Source organism: Mauremys mutica, chromosome 8, assembly GCF_020497125.1.
Source record: "Mauremys mutica isolate MM-2020 ecotype Southern chromosome 8, ASM2049712v1, whole genome shotgun sequence".
Lineage (NCBI taxonomy): Eukaryota > Metazoa > Chordata > Testudines > Geoemydidae > Mauremys > Mauremys mutica.
In genome coordinates, this window is record NC_059079.1 from 103977153 (window position 1) to 103999958 (window position 22806).

Genomic DNA, 22806 nt, shown 5'->3' on the forward strand with positions numbered 1-22806 from the left:
CCACCTCTGTTGATCAAGGCTGGAATCCCCTACCCAAGAAAGCACTCAAATGTGAGCAACCATACCTCCTTTTACACACAAGTTAATGGAAAAGTTATAATTAAGGCTACGATTTTGTCATGGACATTTTTAGTAAAAGTTATGAACAGGTCACGGGCAATGAAGAAAAATTCATTGAAGCTGTGACCTGTCCCTGACTTTTAGTAAAAATATCCCTGACAAAATGGAGAGGGAGGAGGGTCCTGCCCCCTGCCCCACTGCATGCAGCATCAGGGAGCTGTGGCCCTCCTGCTGCCGGTGGGGGCTGGGCTGCTGCAGCGCCCCAATGTCACAGAGATCTCAAGAAGTCACGGATTTCGTGACTTCTGTGACCTCCGTGACATACTCGTAGCCTTAGTTATAATGCTACAACTCCATCTCCTACAGATACTGAAAATAAGCTCCCAATTTCAAACACACACAAAAATTTAAGCATGACCTCAGCAATGTTAAGGCACAATAATTCACTGAATGCCTAGAATTTGTGCCAGTCAGATATGACCGTCTGTTATTACAAGAGAGTATGAGGTCACTTAAGATTTTGCATTTAGAGCAAACAGATGGTAGTCTGGATCCACAAGGTTACGGATACAGAAATGAGCTAACACAAGAGAAGACTTCAATTGAAAGGTTATTAGCAAATATTTCAAACAAACAATTTTAACTTCAGCACAGTAGAACACGTCTGGAGATAAGCTACAATAGCAGGCCATCACTGCAAGGAACATCTTCAATATTTGCTTTATATGCTCTCCGCAGTTCAGTAGCAACTACAAAAACTCATTTCAAAAGATTGAGAATAATCAGTGGGTCTCCTCACACTAGCCCACACACTTCTTCATTTTCTATTACATTAGCATTACTTCTTGTTCAGCTTTCATTTCTGTGACTAACAGCAACATCCCTTGCTGTACATAGTTGAATTTTCCAGCCAACCCAGTGCTCACCAGACAAGAAGTGGAGTGTCTTGTGTTTATGGCACAAGATCAAATCAGGAGAGCTGGGATCTAGTCCTAGAACTCCCATTGAGTATGTGGCGCCTTGGACAAGTCATTTAACCACATATGTTAAAGAAGGATAATACTCCTGTTCGGCAGGTATGCAAGTAATGCAAGGATTAGTTATAAGATTTGTAAAGTGCTTTATACATTTAAAGTACTAAGTGTTAAGTATTTACTAGTTCAACAGCATTTTCTGGATGTCTTCTAATAGTGATTTCAGTATTGTGCTTATCACAATCTACATTCTGACCTAATGTAGCTTATTTGTTACCCAGGGTAGAATATAATGAACACAGAAAATAAGGCATGGGGGAGAAAAACAGATCTTAAAAATAAAACCACAATGAATAGTTGCATTCTGTTTCTTAATAATCACCACTTCTGTGTCGTAAAAGTTTACCAGTCTTTAAAGAAATGCCAAAGGGCAGGAAGAGTGATACGACAAGATTAATAGACAAACTTTTTAAATGTACCATGAAACTCTAAAAACTGGATCTGTGTTCAGACATAGGGTAGTACAAAGTGTTAAGATCTTTAGTTTTGAACCAAGAAGGAAGATAACCTTGTCATTGGGCAGAATAAGGAAGCTAAATAAGGCAGCTATCACTATCAGTTAGACTCATGCCTCTGTCCTCAACAACTAACTTCAATATTTTATGTGAAATATTTTTTCCTATTTCATAGAAAGTTCATATTCATATTTTAAAGCTTTTTATTTGGGTAGAATTGTCAATAGAACAGTGTCCAAAAGTTATAGCCTTGGGGCCTATAATTATTGTTACATCCAAAATCTGCTTTAAAAAAAAATCTATAATCTTGATAAATCAAAGTATTAGCTTAATGCAGGCCATATGAGAACAGATTCTTACCAAGATGTTTTTAGTTTGATAACCAAATATTTAATTTCATTCATCCCATAACAGTGAGGTGATGCTAGCAGGCAACTCCATCTTTGCTATTTCTGGATAGCGGATTCAATTTTCTCCAAATGATTTCGGAGCCAGAAAATAATGGATTCCTATTGAAGAGATATTTTTTGCTTGTAGGCAATATATCCCTACAGAGAAACTTCAATCTAAGAGTCCTCTCAAATAAGTATAGCTAAGTCTACAATAGGAATGGCAAGAGAACAACCTTATCTGAATCTGAAATTGCTACAAAACCATGTGACAAACAAACCCAAGGAACTTGGGGGCACTCTATTGCTGGAGGTTTAGTTTGTGGCTAAGAAAAAATATTTGACTGCTTATGGTTATTAACAATCTCCTGGGCCTTTTCACAATGGTAAGAGGATGTAACTTCTCCATCCTCTGAAAACAAGCCAGTTCTACCAGTGGCTACAGGTATTTCAGTGTTGGCTGAAATACACACCACATGAAAAGCACTTTGGTAGTGTCCCAGATTGCTTTCCCAGTCTCCCTAATACTATGGAACAGATTTTCTCGCTTGTGTTAGAATGAGACAATAGCTCCCTTATGCTCCAAGGTGTGTGCTTCAAACACACTCCTGTTTGGGACCCATTATCTGGTCAGACAACTCCATCTACTGCATGATAGACTTTGATTATGTGCCTCTAGGAGATACAGTGAGAAGACTGCTTTAAATATGATGCAGTTGCTGTGTGTTACCAAAATAGTTTTTATTATCAGAATCACACAATATATAAAATGTTAAACGCCATATATATGAGTTCATACTACTAGAAAAGTTTATTTTTTATCTCAGTTTATTGATCTTAACGCCCAATCCCATTCTTCATATTCCACTGGCAGCCTGAAAAGCCAGCCACACCTCTGATCTGTCATCCTGCATCATTTAAGACTCAAGATTATATAAAGAAAGTCAGACCGACCGCATGGCCTTAAAATCATGTTATCTAACTTCAACAAGTAAAAACACAAGTGGAGAAACAAGTTGATGCGAGCTAAATTTTAAGATGACACAATCTGTACCACTACGTTTTTGTTTCATTTTTGCATAAGCCTGGCAGGCTAGAGTAAAATTCACTTTGAATTTGGGAATGCATGGGTGGAATTCTCAATGATCCATGGGGGTAAAAAAAAGGCTTTGGTCTGAGTCAATGGACTGTTTATGCTCAAGTGGGTTTAATGGGCATTAGCAACCCCCAAACTTATTTTTCTTGTTGATCTGCCATTATTCTACTGGCTTTGGATACTCCAGATCTACAATAAGATAAATTTGAGTGCTTAAGACCTATGCAGCTTTCTACCAACATGTTTGCACATCCTTTTAAGAATAAATTTTGATGCCTGCTTGGAATAATAAACTATAGTATAGCAAGAACAGATTTGGTTCAAGCTTCTCGTAATTGTTTCACCAATATCCCTGAATCCTGACTTGAAATCACCACTTTTTTGGAGAGAGGATAGTTCTGCTTCTGTATCCATTCCCCTTCTTGATGTCCAAGTGCCTGCCAACAAGCATTACCATGGCAACTGCAGTGGCAGCATGAACTTTAGAGACCTGTCAACTCTGAACTTGACTGAGATCCCTAAACAGCCATTAGTGACCTGAAGTCATTGACATCCACTGCCCGTTTTGCCTTTGAACCAGTAACCAAGAACACACCCATCTTCTCTGAGCACATTTCAAAACAAGCATGAATTCTCCTCCATCAACCATTATTCTTTTATCAGAGAATATAATCTGATTTTTATATATTTTCCCCTTTATCTGTAATATACACTTTCCTGGTTTGGGAGGGATGGGGTGGGGTGTAAGATTAATCCTCTAAAAATTCTAAAAGCAGAATGAAAAGAGTCAATCGTACATCACTGAATGGATATTCTCTCTCTCAAAAAGGGATGCATTATTTATCCAAGGATGCAATGAAGCAGTAAGCTTGTTCTGATTACTTTAAAGGCTTAATCCAAGTCTACATTGGATGTAAAGATGTAATGCTAGATGTAGTGTTAAGACTTAAGGAGAAAATTTCTGTAACTTTGACAACAATGAATCAGTAATCAATGGAATTTAGTAATTTTATTTTGGTGCTTTAGTTCTCATTTAAATAAATTTTATTTTAAGACGCAAAACAGTAAGAGCCATGCTGCAGGTAGCCCTCATCATGAAAAAGCTGAGGGAGCATCAACTGAGATGGCTGGGTCATATGAGACAATGATATGTAGGAGATGGTGGTCAGAGTACAAGATCTAGTAGTCACAGGACAGAGACCATGAAAGAGACCCAGAAAAATGTGCTTCTAGGTGCTAAAGGAGGACATGAAGAATGTCGATGTCAGCTTGGAAGAAACACTTGGTCTTCAATAGTTCCTGTCAAGACAAAGAGCCACCCTCCCCAACTAACAAGGCGAAGATGATAATGTAGATGAAAAGGACAGAAGCTGTGCTAATCTCAAATTTAAGATTACAGCACTTTTACATAGATTTAAAATTACAAAAAAATTCAAGATTTACCTGAACTTGAGAATAAATCAGTGATTTAGTAACACTTAAATTTAAGTTTCTACTACACAAGCACATTTTTTAAAAATTAATATTAACACTACTTTTATTCTACCTGCATTTCCTTCCTATTCCCATTACTGACTATAAAGAGACAGCTACTAAATATTTTCCCCTGCCACATATTCTCTCTGTGCATTAGATATTATTTGTTCTGCTTGAATAAAAGAAAAGCAAGGAAGCAAAACCACTGATAAAGCTGCCTTCCTGCCAGTAATGTCCCAACCTTTCTAATATAAACTGCTCTGGGAAAGATGTCCTTCATTTACCCAAGAGAGGTCATTTACCACAATATGTGGAGATATATATATATAAAAACATATTACTATAGGGATACAGATAGGGAAGAGACAACAAAAACACCCGTTGTAACTAAGCTTAGCAGTTTTTTGTTAGTGGATACAAGTTCACTGAGGTCAATACCTATTTCGCTAGTTGGCCCTGGGAGACAGTGTAGCATTAAAACCTGAACATCAGAGACTTAATATACTACCAGAGCACATAAAATCAAACACCTTTTGCTGTAAAAGATGCCAATTGTTTTCATTTAATATGATGAAAATATTGATTGGAGAGTGACAATTGATATCTGGCCATCAAAAAAGATTTGTTCTTTGCTGGAGAAGTATATTGAGAAAGTGCATATACATGCGTTTCCATAGATTTCAAATGTTTAAATCTATATTCAGCTATGAAATGGAAAGAATGAGTTGGATGAAATATTTTTCACCATGCCAAAAGAAACTAACCTAAGGGATGATTGTTTGCTGAAATCCACAAGGGGACAGGTACCCTTCAAAAAGCACCAAAACATTCAAGGTAAATCTTTATGGACTCTATTTTTATGTGTAAGACTTGTGTATCCAAGCCTCAAATGGTTTGGTTCCCAAGTACCCAAGAAACTACCTCTCCCCACAAGATACCACAGTAGTTGAGATAATCTGAGGTGGGAAATGCAAAGGGTCCCCTGGCTGCTATGGAATTTGTTTCAGTGACTGGATGTGGTGATTTTCAGTACATGCTATTAGACCTACATATTTAGTCTCTTTATACATATTTGTCAAGGCTTTTCTTTGGAAAGAGTTTTAGGGAGATGGTAATGATTGAGGCTACAGGGCAAACTGGACTCAGAGTTGCCATTATGAGTTAGAAAGATACAGGTCTGTGGGCCTAGTTGGAGAATCAGGGGCACCATTTCGGTCAAGTAAGCTGTCCCATGACACACATGCTCCTTTGCAAAGAATTCACTACACCAAACACATCTTACAGGATATTTAGCTATAAGGAGTAACACGTAAAATATCTACAGAAAGCTTGTAACTTTTCAAGATTTATAAATGTTGCAAGCTGTATATATGGGTAATATTTAAGGAATAATCTATTTATACTGAAAGTATGCTTTATGGACTTGGAGTAGAAAGTAGTCACCAGGGGACGTGACACAATGCAAGGCTCAGTTGTATAGTTTTGTGCAATACTAAGACTTTCAGTGGAAAGCCATGAGTAGCAACTGCAAATAACTGAATTTAAAGGTAAAAAACAAACAAAAAAACACGATTAAAACAAGACAGGGGTTCACCCTGTCAGTGTATAGAACCAAATGATTTTCAATGTAACAGAGGAGTGAGGTCCTGTGGATCCTTTCACTCAGGAGACACCTGGAGGAATACTGTGATCTCATGAAAAACTAGATCCTGGTTCTTGTGAAGCCAGCCAGTTCTGCAACTGCCAGAGTTTGGGGCAGGGGAAGGGGATGTACTTTATTAGATAGGGAAGGTAACTATTAAGGGTAGACAGCGTTTTGCATTTTATGATTTTGTTTTGTATTGTAACCATTTGTTGCCACCACTCATTTCTAGTTAAATCTTTAGTCTTTGTTAAATCTACTTTTGTTTTATTATAAGGGCTTATCAGTGCTGTGTGATTTACAGCAGTGGTTCTCAACCTTTCCAAACTACTGTACCCCTTTCAGGAGTCTGATTTGTCTTGCATACCCCCAAGTTACATCTCACTTAAAAACTACTTGCTTACAAAAAGAGTCATAAAAATACAGATGTGTTGCAGCACACTATTACTGAAAAATTGCTTACTCTCATTTTTACCACATAATTATTTATATTCCGATTGATTTATTTTATACTGTACATGCATTTCAGTGTACAGTATATAGAGCAGCATAAACAAGTCATTGCCTGTATGAAATTTTAGTTTGTACTGACTTCACTAGTGCGTTTTATGTACCCTGTTGTAAAACTAAGCAAATATCTAGATGAGTTGATGTACCCCCCTGGAAGACCTCTGCGTACCCCTGGTTGAGAACCACTGGTTTACAGGAGCTGTGGTTTAAGGTAAAACTAGTAAACTGGGGCACACTGCTCCTCCAGGAGCAGAGGATTTGGAATTTCTGTAAGTTGCCAATTAAAGGGGCTGGATATCTCAGTGGAACACTTCAAAGGGACTTAGGGAGAGGGGTGCATCTATTGTTAGCCTGCAAGATGAAAACAGGGCTGGCCCCGCCTAGAGGAGAGTGTCCGAGCGAGAGCCTGAGAAAGGCTGGTGGTGTTAAGGAGCTGACACCCAACCAGGCATAGGCAAGACTCCCTCATGACGGAGGTAGGGGGTAACGATGTGATTCACAGTACTGGGTACCCCAAGAATCATCTTGATTTTTTAGTACAGCTTTTGATATCTCACATCTACTGGTTCCTTCCCTGCAAATCCAGTAGGCCAGTAATCCTGTCAAAGAAGGAAATTAGATTGGTTTGACAAGATTTGTTTTTTCAAATCCATACTGGATATTCCTTATAACCCTATTTCCTCTAGGTGCTTACAAACTGATTGTTTAATAATCTGTTCCACTATCTTTCCAGGTATTGAAGTTAAGCTGACCGGACTACTGTTCCCTGGGTTTTCTTTGTTCCCCTTTTTAACTATAGATACTGTGTTTGCCCTTTTCCAGTCCTTTGAGACCTTACCCAACTTCAATGAGTTCTCAAAAATAACGGCTAACAGTTGCAAGATTGCTTCAGTTAGTTCTTTAAGTACCCTAGAATGAATTTCATCAGGTCCTGCTGAAGTGCATATCTCTAAATATTCTTTAATTCTGTTCTTTCCCTATTTTGGCTTGCATTCCTTCCCCCTTGTTATTACTATTAATTGAGTTGAGTATCTAGTCACCTTTCTAGTGAACCTGAAACAAAATAGGCATTAAACACCACGGCCTTCTTCATGTCACCAGTTATTAGCTCTCCTTCCTTGCTAAGTAGAGGACCTATACTTCCTTTGTCTGTCTCTTGTTCTTAATGTATTTAAAGAACCTCTTATTACCTTTTATGTTCCCTGATACATTTAACTAATTTTATGCCTTAGTCTTTCTGATTTTGCCCCTACATGGCTGTGCTATTCTTTTGTACTCCTTAGCAATTTGTCCAAGTTTGCTTCATAATAGCAATGTATCATACTATATGACTGCACTGCCACCTGTGTAAAGGCTAAAAGATTTATACATCAAGGCTGTGGGATCAGTAATATTTTATTGTATTTCTCTTGGGTGTTCTGAACTTTGCTTTAGAGACTTGAAAATTAGGTTTTATTTGGTACTGGGTTTGCATGCAAAGGTGCTTAGCTTAGCTTTAAAAGTTGCCTATTTGCCCTATGTTGTTAATTTTGTTGTAATAAATCTATATGTACTGTTAAAAATACAGGAACTAATCGAAACAAATGCTCCAAAAATAGACATTTTCTCTTTCAAAAAAATCCAAGTGATTCAACCCCTGGTTGGAAGTTACCTCCCCACCCCAAAATCTGAAGTGGCACCCCTGTGGGAAATGGGACAATACACCTCTACCCCGATATAACACAACCCAATATAACACGAATTCGGATATAATGCGGTAAAGCAGCGCTCTGGAGGGGCGGGGCTGCGCACTCCGGTGTATCAAAGCAAGTTCGATGTAACACGGTTTCACCTATAACGCGGTAAGATTTTTTGGCCCCTGAGGACAGCGTTATATCGAGGTAGAGATGTATTTTAATAAAGTTACATAACTACATAAACGATGCTGACAACCTGAGATATACAGCATGAATATACCTATGCTTTTTATTTTGACCCAAACCCTGTTTTTTTGATGTGTAGTATCTATTTTGCCAATGCTGTCCCAATTCCACATGTTAATATGGATCAGTGGGTCTTGTTCCTATTGCTTACCAGGTAGCAGCGTATTCTGTTTTGCCAGGGAAGCACAGCAAAGAAAACAGAAGCTACCCAGGATGAAGTGCTCCTGTGGGCCATATGCATGATCTCAGCCTGGTATGGGTCCCAACACCAACTTAGGAATGCTTGTGCCAAAAAAACAGGGGCACACACCGAGCCTTCAAAACTCCACTATAAGTCTCATTACTATAAAAATTCTTCACTCTCAGATATTTTGTATAAAGTTACAGCTCTTCTCTGTTATACACTGTTTTGTTTTCTGCCTCTCCAATAAGCAATAGCTCTAAGATTTGAAACAAAAGTGATAGCTCTAAGATCCCAAAAAGGGGAAAGAAAAAATGTTACTCGGTGGATAAGAGTATCCCTCTGGAGGTTTAAAAAAAAATAATACAGTTCCAGATGTATTCATTGTATTTCACTATATTGTGTACTTGCTCATATTTGCAAAGAACCAAGGGTAAAAACACTTAAGAAGTAGTTGTATACTACGTCAACAACAGGGCTTTGGAGCTGAGCCCGGAGCTGGAGCGCGGAGCAGCTCCGGAGCAATGGAGCTGCAGGTTTTTGCCTGGAGCTGGAGCGGAGCCGGAGCACAGCTCCAAAGCCCTGGTCAACAGTGCTTTAAAAATAGTTTATATGGCAGAAAAATATCCAGAGGGCAAAGGGGACAAAAGGGAAACTGACTTCATACTATTTACCTTGATGAGTCATAGTGACAGGTTCCTCACTGGATATATTGTTGTAAATGACCACAGCTGTGGCATTATGTGAAGCTGCTCGCAATATTTTCTCTCTAAATGTACAGTTTCCTCGTTGCAGCAAGGCAATCCACTGCTTGGTATTCGGAGGAACATGGAAACGTGTTCGAGGATCACAGCCCAGACGATCCACCACTAAAACAGGAGAAATTTATACATCAGGGATTTGTTCAAACTGGCAAAAAAGTTAGAAGGAAAACAAAAAAACATTTGTCAAAGAATTCAGTTGTCTTATACTTGATAGTTATTACTCTCTGGCTACCAAAGCCTAAAACAAAGTTGCATGCTTAAAGGGAAAGTCCCCTTCAAAAAATATTTTTAAAACCTCATACTCATTAGGAGCTGTGAATACATATGCCTGAGAATTAATTTAGTGACCACAAAGATATTTTTAACTCCACAATGAATTAATATTTGAATCAATACTTGCTCAGGGGGAAAAACAACATTAAAATATGGTTTATGTGCCATAGGCATTACCAAGCATCTGTTTCTCAGCCACACAGGGTTTTCTCCCTTTTAATGCAGTTATAAATATCATTCCAGTGTGAAGTATGGCTAAACAAAGGAGGATGTGAAAACAAGCTTTTAAACCAGTTCGGTCAAGTACAGACTAGTTAGTGTTAATAATTGTCACTGGTCTATCTTAAGAACATTTTGGAGCAACTAATTAACCAACTTAAGAGGTTTCTACTACAGAATTAATATACTGTCAGAATAAAAAAATATCAGTTATACTTAATTTCAAGACCTCTGTCAGAGCCTTCCTGTAGTACCCCTCACCTAGCCTATAGTTAAAGTGCAAGTGTCATACAATTTCTCCTGGGACACTGAGAAACCAGCCCACAAAAATCAAGGTACAATACATCACTTGTGGTACAACAGCTGACACCAGTGAAAAATGGTTCTGTTTGCATGTGGCTGGAAACTTACTGCTTAGACAGAGAAACTAATGCTTGCTTTATTCAAGAAACTGTAGCACTATTAAATAGTAACTTACAAGAGAGCAAAGTGGTAACATCTATAGTATTTAAAAAAGAGTCAATGTTATGCTCTTCAACTGCCAAAAAGTAAAAATATCACTAGCTACCAATAAGGTTAAAACAGTGGTTTTGTTTAAACGCAGTAAGGCTTCCGAAAGCTTTTCAGATAGCACTTAATAAAAAAAAATTAAGTCAAGTATGCTATAACTTTGTGCCCTTTAAAAAGGTAATAAAATGTGCTTCTCCATGGCAACCTGCATTTTCTAGACAAGTCTATTTGTGACATTTACTACACCACCATCTAGCCTACTACATGTAACAAAGAATCCAAACAGAAGGCCTTTGTAAGCATTGTCCGGCTATGCTGGAAGGACAGCAGACACTGGATATGCTTTAATTATGCTGAAACTTTATTTCTACATGACTAGCAGAATCTGGCAGATAAAATTGTTCAGTGCAGGTAATTCCATACTCATCTACATATACCCAGGGAGCTGCTTTCCCAATCCATTTTATCTGATCACCATATCCATTCCCTATGAAGCACCTGTATTGGACATCCGTCCCAAGCTTACATAATCACAGCCTAACTCCTGTCCTTTTTGTTCTTTGTCCCCCATTAAGCCCTCAACCTGCTATGGGGAAGGCAAGCAAATCCACCTTGTCTTGGCCAATCTGGTGGTAAGGGAAAAGATCCTTCCTAACCCCCCAAGAAAAGGGGAGACTAGCATAATGCTCACAGCTGATCATGATGAAACCTGGCATTTCAACTACTTCCATGAGTGGGAAGGTGGGCACTGCTTAGCCTGGTCCAGGTGAAAAGAGGCTTTTACTGCATAGATGTGGGTATAAACAGTTCCCTTCTCTTCTGGTCACCTAGCGTCCCCACGCTGACCTGGTATGAAGCTGTCTCCACACAGCAGGTAACTCTCTAGCTGCCATTAAAGGGGCAACACAACCTTCAACAAGCCAGACAAAGGTCCCCATTGTTTAACATGCAGTGAGGCGACTCTCTCCAAGAGCAGGAGAATGTGACAAATGGGGCTTTCAAATGGTTAAAAGATCTCTTCTGAAATTTTAAAGATTACCATCCATCCTTGTTTCATTTGGGTGGACGAACCTGTATTAGGGACATCTTTACAAAAAATTGTTTGATCACTTGCCTGGGGCAAGTAATTTGACAGGAAATTAAGTTTTCCCATCAACATTGTAAGAATTAGTTAAGTAAGTTATATACATCTTCATGGTGGTTCTGCAAGGTTAGATTAGAATACTTCAGGCATTGTTATAAAAGCTACTTAGCCAAATTCTTAAATCTGAATTTCATTTCTTTTCTGAACTCTGTATATAACAAAACTCTGAAATCTAGAAGTTTGAAACTGGAATCTCTTGCTTTAAAATCAGGTGTTTTCTTCCATTACATTGACACATAACCCCTCTATTTTAAGATTTATGGTAACCATTAATCACTGGCACTGAGTCACAAAAAAGTATTTTAGGAGCACTGATACTGTATCAGGTTACGATAATCATAAGAGTACTTTGTGTATTGCACGTGTTTTTATTTAAAAGTACAACAAACCAGTTACAAAAGCAGAAGTAGCACATGTATTTGTTTTAAAAATCCCTCAAATTACATTGCACTCTGCAAAAGGGACAAAAAAGTATGTCAAGCTTTGGACATACCAACCTTGACTATCTCCATTTAGATAAAGCTGTTTGCTATTTAATAAATACTTCCCACTTGTTCAGAGAAGTAGTCTAAGAACTGGAAAAAACAGAATATCATGAGCAGGGCAATAAAACATTCAAATTCCCAGGGCCAAAGGCATATATATTTTTCTTCAGCAAAATCAGATTCCAATAACTGTGGCATACCATACACACATCCAAAGATGAAGCACAATGTAAAACCAGAATTTCACACAAACTCCTTGGCTTAACAATGAGAACACACAGGATATTTTACTCTCTCTAATTTCCTATTTTTAACTTAACTACTGCAGCTCAAAGCAGAAGCTATATCCAATATTATTAAGTCTGCATTTTCTTTTAAAAGCAAATGCATGCAAATTTTATCCTGGGATAATAGTTTAATCAGATTATGAGATTACTTTTTTCATTGCAATCATTATCAAGGCTAAGAAGTATTGGGAGCAAAGATGGGCAATATGCAAGAGGCAAGACAAAGTAATTATGATAGGAAACAAAGACATCAGAAGATTAACATTAAATAGATGAGGTAAGAAAGTTTGACAATTGCTCCATTTTTAATACATTCCATTGTAATTAGATACTGTACTATCTAGGATGTTAAGATCACCCAGTGCTGCCAGGCCCACTGAAACTAGAATGGAAGCCTAAAAGTTTTCTTATTACAAGAAGTTTTATAGTTAGACCCTCATTCCAGAATTTTGAAACTGTGTGAAAATTGTAGCCATACATCTTTTACATTAAGTCAAATCACTATCCCTTCACACATCACTCAAATTTAGCACACAAAAAAAAAGCATTATAAACCTTAAACTATTTTATAATGGAATAGAACTAGTACCTACAGCAATAGAAAATACTATTTGTTGTTAGTTACCACTTCAGGGCTAGTTTTATCTTTTGTTCGGATAAGGATAAGAAAAAAAAAGTCAGAAAACAATTTGATTTGTATGTTGCTTTATTAATGTTTGATGGGATCACTGTATTTTGTTATTCCCTCAGTAATTATAGAACATTCAGAAAGGAAATTGAGCCACCATATGAGCAACTTAGCTTTGCGGTGCGTCCTCGTGGTGTGGGGCCCCGGGCAATCGCCCTGCTTGCTACTCTTAGTGCAGACCCTAGCTTTCATATGCAGAAAACTAGTTGTGGCAAAGGTGGGCTGTGGAGTTTTTATAGCATTGGGGGTGTGGGGTTTTCAGAAGGAAAAAGGTTGAGAACCCCTGGTTTAAATGAATTATCACTCAAAGTTCTGTTTCAATATGCCTAGTAAGGAATCTATTTGTCAAAAAATATTTCCTAAATTTGTGTTGTCTTTATTGTTACAAATTTGCTGACGGGTATTTTAAAATATACAGAATTTTAAAATATTGTGCGCAGAATTTATAATTTTTTGGTGCATAATTCCCCCAGGAGTAACTCATGCAGGATCTATTACCGGTACCGGAGCTACGTAAGAGAGAAAGAAAAGGATCTCTCTCTCTCACACTAGATGTTTCTGACTAAGCTTTATGAAGAGAAGAATGAGGGGGGATTTGATAGCTGCTTTCAACTACCTGAAAGGGGGTTCCAAAGAGGATGGATCTAGACTGTTCTCAGTGGTACCTGATGACAGAACAAGGAGTAATGGTCTCAAGTTGCAGTGGGGGAGGTTTAGGTTGGATATTAGGAAAAACTTTTTCACTAGGAAGGTGGTGAAGTACTGGAATGGGTTACCTAGGGAGGTGGTGGAATCTCCTTCCTTAGAGGTTTTTAAGGTCAGGCTTGACAAAGCCCTGGCTGGGATGATTTAGTTGGGAATTGGTCCTGCTTTGAGCAGGGGGTTGGACTAGATGACCTCCTGAGGTCCCTTCCAACCCTGATAGTCTATGATTCTAAGAGAGGAACTACTGGGACTTGAGAGAAAATATTCCCCCAAAATTTTAGTTTTGTTTTAAAGTACTACATTGAAAGAATTAGAATGACTAACTCATTAAGTGATAAGGTTATCTTTGTTAAACTTCCTAAAGAGCAAAAGGAAACAGAGTATGCAGTAATGTTTGGTCTCAAATCAGAATGAAAACTGAAATGGACAGATTTAGTCATATAAGAGCAAAGGTTAGTGCACATTTCCATCATCTTCCTCTTCCAGCTGCAGAAAGTTTTAATGGGCTGTAGCATAAAATGTATCATCCATTGTAACTACCACAATGTCTTTTTACAGTAAGAAATGCAAGTATACTAGTCTAGTAAAGGTATGTTTGTTAGTATGCTTAATAGGTAAGGTTACGATTATTTCACGGAGGTCATTGAAGTCACAGAATCCGTGAGTTCCGGGGACCTCTGACATTTTCTGCCCTGGGGCTGGAGCTGTCAGTCAGCAGGCAGCCCTGCAGCTCTCAGACACTGCTGGCAGGCCCCCACCATCTCCTAGCAGCAGGGGGACCCCAGAGCACCCAATTAGCTATGGACAGCAGGACTCCCCGCAGCATCCCAGCCGTGGCAGGTGGCAAACCCCTCCCCGCAGCAGCCCAGCTGTGGCAGATAGCGGGGATCCCCTGGAGCTCCCACTCGCCACGGGGCTCCCTGCAGCAGCCCAGTCGCAGCAGGTGGACCCCTTGTGGCAGCCCAGCTACAGGGGAGGTACCCCTTGTGGCAGCTCAGCTGTGGTGGGGACCCCAGAGCTCCCTGCCACTGCGGGGGGTGACGGGACCCCAAAGCTCCCAGCCACTTTGGATGCTGGACCCTATCCTCTCTCCATTTTGCCAGGGATATTTTTAGTAAAAATCATGAACAGGTCAGAGGCTTCTGTGAATTTTTGTTTATTGCCACGACCTGTCCGTGATTTTTACTGAAAATATCCGTGACAAAAATCTGAGCCTTATTAATAGGTCATGATTTCACGTATACAACATAAAAAAATTTCACTTTTCAAAGTAGTTCTCTAATTTAGAGAGTGGTCCGATGCCTTTGAGCACTTAAGGCAAAATAAAATAGAAATTAAGAGCTAAAAATGGAGTAACTAGAATAATAAAAGGTCTGGCATTATGGTGGAGTTAAGAAATATCCCAGTTTCATAAAAAGGAAATTATGTAGTAGTCTCAGTATGTTTGTATCACTTATGATTTTTAAACCATGTTTAGCTATGATCTCTAGCAGTGAAAGACAACATAGTTTGCTGTTCACGTACGGAACAAAAATATTCTTTCTAGATTTTTCCCTATTTTCTCAATGAATAGGAAATGGGAGGCAGCTGTGTGTTCATTCACAAGTGAGCCAAACTATAAGCAAGGTCTTGAATTCATCTAAAAGCAGTACTGATTTATTTAATGTCAAACAATATTATGTGGTCTTGATGCAGTGTCCTTAAGAAATCTAAACAGCTCTACTTTTTCCAAAGAGAAAGAGCATGTTAGAAGCAGAAATCCAATTGTGTAAACCAGTGCTTCTGAGACATTCTAGACTTTAAGTATCAGAGGGGTAGCCGTGTTAGTCTGGATCTGTCCCATGCATCTGACGAAGTGGGTATTCACCCACGAAAGCTCATGCTCCAATACATCTGTTAGTCTATAAGGTGCCACAGGACTCTTTGTTGCTTTATTCTATACTTTGTACTTCAGCAACACAGAAATCTGGAGAAGCAATCTGGGGAAAAATACAAAAGTTCCCAGAACTGAGAACCTAAGGTACGACAGCACAATAAATGCAGCAGTCCATGTGAGGGACAACTAAGTACTACAAAAATCTGTTGTAGCATTTCTCGCTAGAAGCTTGGAATAAACTGCTGTAACTTACTGATTCAGTTAGGTGGCCTTCCTACAGAAGAGGCAACAAGCCTGACAAAAGTTTTTATGGCCAATATTGGAAACATCTAAGTCAGATATCTGAGACAGTACTTCAGGCATGTCAGTTGTAGTAAATCTGACAAAAGCTCTGATCAAGTAGAGAAGATATAATCATCCACATCAGATCTGTGTTGGTAAGGACAGTAGATTGAGTGAAAGCCTTTACCAACCCCTACTAAGCAACTGTGGGAAGATTATAGCCAAATTCTCTATTAAAGGGAGCCTGAAGAAAAAGACCTAAAACCAGCAGAAAAACTCCACTTGTAGGAGTTTAACCAGAAACTTGATTTGTTTAAACGCTACTTATGCCCTGGACAATATATATCCTACGAATATTAGACAAGTATAATCTCTAGCAAAAAATTAATTTTGAAGTCATGAAACTTAGAGGTACAAGAATATCCAAAATACAAAAGAGGGGGACAAAATGTAGCATAGCAATCCTGTAAGCAGCACTTAATGACCAAAACCAGAAATTACAAGTGGTAAAAATTAAAAAAAAAAAAACTGTACTAAGGTGCACAGTTTCCTGTAGCAGTCAAAACATATTAAGGAATAGTATTCAAACTGATCGTGAGAAGACAGGGTCTGAAAAATTTTAGAAATGAGAACAGAATTTTATTATAGGTATATCCTTGTTTGAGATACAGCACCACTACTCATTATAACATCTTTAAAATTTACCATCTGATGTACGTAGCATAAGTTCCATAAAGTCTGTTATTGCTGACAACTGCACAGTGTACAGGGAACACTAATGGAGAGTCAGTACTTTTTGGTGGGTTTTTTGTTTTATTATGGTTTTTAATACACTCCAGAGGATCTAAGCCTTACAGTGAATCACTCCCCCTTCTTACTGAATTTATAAAATATCTACTATGCACTAGTGCTGAGCATATCAATCAGCACTGTAAGGGACAGATAACCGAACTAAGTCAGCAAGTTTAATTGTCAATAGTTGTCCATTATCATCCGTCATCTATGCTCAGTTATTCAGATGCCATTTGGAATGTACAATATTTTTCACAAGCTTAGGACTTGAATATATCAGCTGGATGGTCTCCATGACATAATGAAAAGCAATTTAAGAGTAATTTAAATGATTGCTAATACAAATCACTTACATATGAAGAGATCTGATCAGAAGTCATTTATGTCATTTCATTATTGTAGAAAAAGTATCAATAAACAGAAAGCTATTTTTGTACTTTTCACTACAGATGCAAGTGCAATTATGTGGGCTAACTCAAAGTGATCTGTTACCAGCATATAGGTCCATCTTAGGACTGGCACAATCAGTATTTGTCCCATATCCCCTTCCCTATATTTGCTGCTGTACTGTGAACTTGTTGAGTGATGCAGTTTGGACATCCTTCTCACAGATAATAGCAAAAGTCAATTTAGCAAACTATCATTTCATAACTAGTGGAATCTAATGTTTAGCCATAAAAATCTCTCCTCTTCTGTTTCAATTAATCTGCATATAACAAGTCTATTGACTGAAGTGATCATCAGTCACTGGCACAAAGGGGTGCATCCCTCTCCATAAGCAATTTCCATAACCAAAAATAAGGATCTTCACTACCCCATTAAGGAAATTACTTTCTTGAATTAAGTGTAACTATGGGCACTTCTGTCTCCTTATACAGAACATAATAAAAACAAAACTTCCTTCAACCAAGATCAATTCTGATCCAAGTTCACAACAGAAAATACTCTACCCAAGGAATGGCCAGTCTGAACTTACTATTTGAACAAAAGGACTTTTCCAGTAAGTACAGATAAGAAATATTCCTTTTCATTGTCTAAGGTCTACATCGGTTATAATGGTCTTTTATTAGCAATGTGAACCCAGTTGAAGGCAGATATATTACAATTATGTACACATTTTTACACGCACACAAGGTCACAGCACAGCTCCTCTCAAAAGGAAGATCAGATGACATTTCCATGTCCTGGTTACAGAATTGGAAAATGTGTGAAAAGACAACTACATGGCCACCACCTTCAAGTTCCCCTAACCTTGGCTAATTCTGATGAAATGATGCCTTGATCCTATGATGGGATCCCTAGGGTGCAACTTGGGACTGGGGAACCGCTGAGCCCTTTGTCTCACCAACCTGGGCTCCCTCTCACATTGTGATGCTGTGACAAGCTGCAAACCACTCCAAATACTGCACTGACACAGCCATCCACAGGCAGGGACACACTCAGCTGAGTTACATGAATACTTTCACCAGCCACTCATGAACCAACAATACAGAGGCTCCAGCCGACTCCCCACAGCTCCCCAGCCTAGGACCTCAGGGTTGTACTGTCCTGCCCTGGTTAGAAGCCCGACCAGTGTAAGTTTATTACCCAGTCCGCCCCCCCCTCAATGGACATGCACCAGTTTTTGTTCCTGATCAGATTTCTCAAGAACTTCAAGCAAAACACAATTTTAGATATAAAAATAGGTTTATTAACTACAGATAGATTTAAAGTGATAATAAGTAATAAGCATGCAGCTCAAAGTTGATTACCTAAGAAATAAAAGTAAATCTGAGTTCTATAAACTAGACAGGATTTAAATCAGTGTCTCACTCTGATGGTATAATTCCTTAATACACAGGCTGGGATTCTCCTTTCTAGCCTGGAACCACCTCCCCAGTTCACTGTTTGTCCTCCAGACGTGTTTCCAGATGTTGAGTTTGGGGGTGGGGGAGAAATAAGGCCAAATGATGATGTCACTTCCCCTCCTTTATAGGTTCCTCCAGCTTGCTGGAAAGATCTTTTGCTATGACATGAGTCAAGCAGTCTCCATTGTCTATGTGCTTTCTCTGAGAGGTCTCCATTGTATACAGTTCCTGGGTTAGTCCTCGTGTGAATTATTCCCCTTAATGGGCCATTATCAGTGTCTGGCTGCACCATTTCTGTACCTGAAAGGCTGGTTGTGGGTGTTTCCAACGTCACAACATATTTTAGTAACACACACATAGCAAACTTCATAACTTCACAAACAATGATAGCACATACAATCCAACAGGATATTAATATTAAACAGATCAAAAATTAAAATGATACCTCACAAGGCATACTTTGTACAAAATATATCAATTATATTGACAGTGGTGAATATGGAGGTGCCAGGGTGTTGCTTTGGGGTACAGAGTATCACAGATCCCTAAACCAGTGCTTGACCACATAATGAAATAAGTCATATTGGATGTCTTCCTTGAGACCAAACACATAGTGACCATATCAGATTATCCTCTTACAGTCAATTCTTCTCATATCAGGCAGCTAGTTCAAGCCTATCTAGCTCTTGGTGCAAGATTGGCCCTTGTGACAACAGGCAGGTCCCTTTGTAGTAGAAATACGGGTAGACCTACTTGCCATGTTGAATAGTTCTCCTCAACAAGTAGTGGTCCTAGAAGAGGTATAAGTGTGTTTTCCTTCCAATCCCTTAACTATTTGAGGAGTGGCTGCTGGCCAAGTTCATGAACCCTCCTCCTGAAAAGCTAGACACTGTGTGGTTGCAAGAAAAGGCTAACAGGTCCATTGCCTTGGTGTTATGGGTCTTTGTTTTTCTTCCTAGTGCCAAGCCTCACTGTGGTGGTATTCAGCTTTCCCTTATTATGTATGGTGCATACTGGTAACAGGTTTGCTCTGCCCAAGACACCAACAGTTGCGTCTTTCTGGAAAGATGAAGATGTGGTTATACTTCATTTTGTCTACATAGGCCATGGCAGAGATGTGGTCTGTCATTACAAGACTATGGAAAATGCACAGAAGGAATCTATGCTGTGAACCCATACTGGATGGCCCTGACCTCTAGCCAGTTATATTGTGCCTCTTCTCTTCCTGGGATCAGGTCTCTGATCTTTGCTCTTCAGTAAGTACTCCACTCTCCTAGATTGGCACTGGTCATTATGACTGCTCCATCTGCCTCACGTACAAGGAATCCTTTTATAAGTCTGTCCTTCAATCACCAGAAGATGAACATGGTAGCCAGTTTCGGGGGGGGGGGGGAAGAGAGATTCATTACTAAACAAGACAGCAGAGTGTATGGAAAAGACAGAACCTTTGAAGAAGCCTCATGGGGACTCAGGCCCTTACTGGCATATCTATGCATGACATTCTTGAGAGACAGAGACTGAGGTCTCTGAAGTTGTAGACTTCTCATGTGAAAGCAGCAAAGAATCCAGTGGCACCTTATAGACTAACAGATGTTTTGCAGCATGAGCTTTCGTGGGTGAATGCCCACTTCGTCGGATGCAAGAGTGGAAATTTCCAAGGGCAGGTAAATATAAGCAAGCAAGAAGCAAGCTAGAGATAACGAGGTTAGATCAATCAGGGAGGATGAGGCCCTGTTCTAGCAGTTGAGGTGTGAAAACCAAGGGAGGAGAAACTGGTTCTGTAGTTGGCAAGCCATTCACAGTCTTTGTTTAATCCTAAACTGATGGTGTCAAATTTGCAAATGAACTGAAGCTCAGCAGTTTCTCTTTGAAGTCTGGTCCTGAAGTTTTTTTGCTGGAGGATGGCCACCTTAAGATCTGCTATTGTGTGGCCAGGGAGGTTGAAGTGTTCTCCTACAGGTTTTTGTATATTGCCATTCCTAATATCTGATTTGTGTCCATTTATCCTTTTCCTTAGAGACTGTCCAGTTTGGCCGATGTACATAGCAGAAGGGCATTGCTGGCATATGATGGCATATATTACATTGGTGGATGTGCAGGTGAATGAACCGGTGATGGTGTGACTGATCTGGTTAGGTCCTGTGATGGTGTTGCTGGTGTAGATATGTGGGCAGAGTTGGCATCGAGGTTTGTTGCATGGATTGGTTCCTGAGCTAGAGTTACTATGGTGCGGTGTGCAGTTACTGGTGAGAATATGCTTCAGGTTGGCAGGTTGTCTGTGGGCGAGGACTGGCCTGCCACCCAAGGCCTGTGAAAGTGTGGGATCATTGTCCAGGATGGGTTGTAGATCCCTGATGATGCGTTGGAGGGGCTTTAGCTGGGGACTGTATGTGATGGCCAGTGGAGTCCTGTTGGTTTCTTTCTTGGGTTTGTCTTGCAGTAGGAGACTTCTGGGTACACGTCTGGCTCTGTTGATCCGTTTCCTTATTTCCTCGTGCGGGTACTGTAGTTTTGAGAATGCTTGGTGGAGATTTTCTAGGTGTTGGTCTCTGTCTGCGGGGTTAGAGCAGATACGGTTGTACCTCAGTGCTTGTGTCCGGGATGGAAGCTGGAGGCATGAAGGTAGGCATAGCGGTCGGTAGGTTTTCGGTATAGGGTGGTGTTAATGTGACCATCACTTATTAGCACCGTGGTGTCTAGGAAGTGGACCTCCCGTGTAGATTGGTCCAGGCTGAGGTTGATGGAGGGGTGGAAGCTGTTGAAATCGTGGTGGAATTTTTCCAGAGTCTCCTTCCCATGGGTCCAGATGATGAAGATGTCATCAATGTAGCGTAGGTAGAGAAGGGGTGTGAGTGGACGGGAGCTGAGGAAGCGTTGTTCCAGGTCGGCCATAAAAATATTGGCATATTGTGGGGCCATGTGGGTGCCCATAGCAGTGCCACTGATCTGGAGATATATATTGTCATCAAATTTGAAATAGTTGTGTGTGAGGATAAAGGCACAGAGCTCAGCAACCAGTTGTGCTGTGGCATCATCAGGGATACTGTTCCTGACAGCTTGTATTCCATCAGTGTGTGGGATGTTTGTGTAGAGAGCCTCTACATCCATGGTGGCTAGGATGGTGTTTTCTGGAAGGTCACCAATGCATTGTAGTTTCACTTCTCATGTGAGTGCCCTTAACTTACCTCACCTCTCCTATGACACTAATACCTTATACTGTAGGTGGTGTCTCAATTTTTAATCACAATCAATATTTGTCTCTTTAGATGCAACATGAAGACATAATCCTCCAGAAACCAGGTTGCATGCTGGGTATCCATTGTTGCTTTGTCTGTAAATGGGACCCTCATTAACAAGTTGTCCAGGAAGGGAGAGATAGGGCTCTTTTGCTATCTGAGGGCTGCTACTAGGAATGCAAGAACTTTTATGAAAGCTGTAGAAACTGAACAACCTAGAAGAAAAAGGATCTGCTTTGAAGAAATATGTAGAGTCCTGTGTGGATACACAAATGTGTATCCGCATCTAATCCGCAGAAATTATCTGCGGATGCGGATATTCGTGGATTTGCAGGGCACTGGGGGCTGGATTGAGACTCCGAGGCACCCCCCGCCTCTGAAGCCGGTCGGGGAGAGATGTGCTGGCAGCTGTGGGGAGCCGCGGCGGACCCTCCACTTGCCCTGAGCAGGGTGCCCGAGCAGCCCACGGCCCCTGCCCCCAGCCTCCCTGTCCCTTAGCCCGCTCACCCAGGGCAGGTGGAGATACTCGGGTTCCCCACAGCTCCTAGCGCGGCTTTCCCTGACCTGGCTCGGGAAGGGGGTGGCTCAGAGCCGCAGCCCAGCTACAGTAGGAGTCGGCAGGCAGCTGAGGGGAGCCATGGCGGACCCTCCACCTGCCCTGGGTGGAGGACTCGAGCAACCCCTGGCTCCTGTCCCTGCCCGTCAGGCACTCCGCCCAGGGCAGGTGGAGGATCCGCGCCATGGTTCCTCACAGCTGCTCACCTACTCTTACCGTCACAGCCCTGCGTGGATACAAAATTTGTACCTGTATCCATGCTGGTTCCTCATAAATGGTCCACAGATATCCTCATCCCTGGAAGTGGATATCCACGGATACCTGCTATTTGCAGGGCTACAGAAATATGGATTTGTTAACATGAGCAAGTTCAAAAC

General features: G+C 40.2%; 1 protein-coding gene across 2 annotated transcripts in view; it reads right to left on the reverse strand.

The window, feature by feature from the left end:
• Positions 1–22806, reverse strand: part of RNF130 (ring finger protein 130) — an 81999-nt gene that overhangs the window by 53410 nt on the left and 5783 nt on the right. For both annotated transcript variants that reach the window (XM_045026981.1, XM_045026980.1), the window contains exon 2: positions 9440–9634. In XM_045026981.1, coding sequence (XP_044882916.1) covers positions 9440–9634 — 195 coding nt within the window. The remainder of the gene's footprint in view (positions 1–9439; positions 9635–22806) is intronic.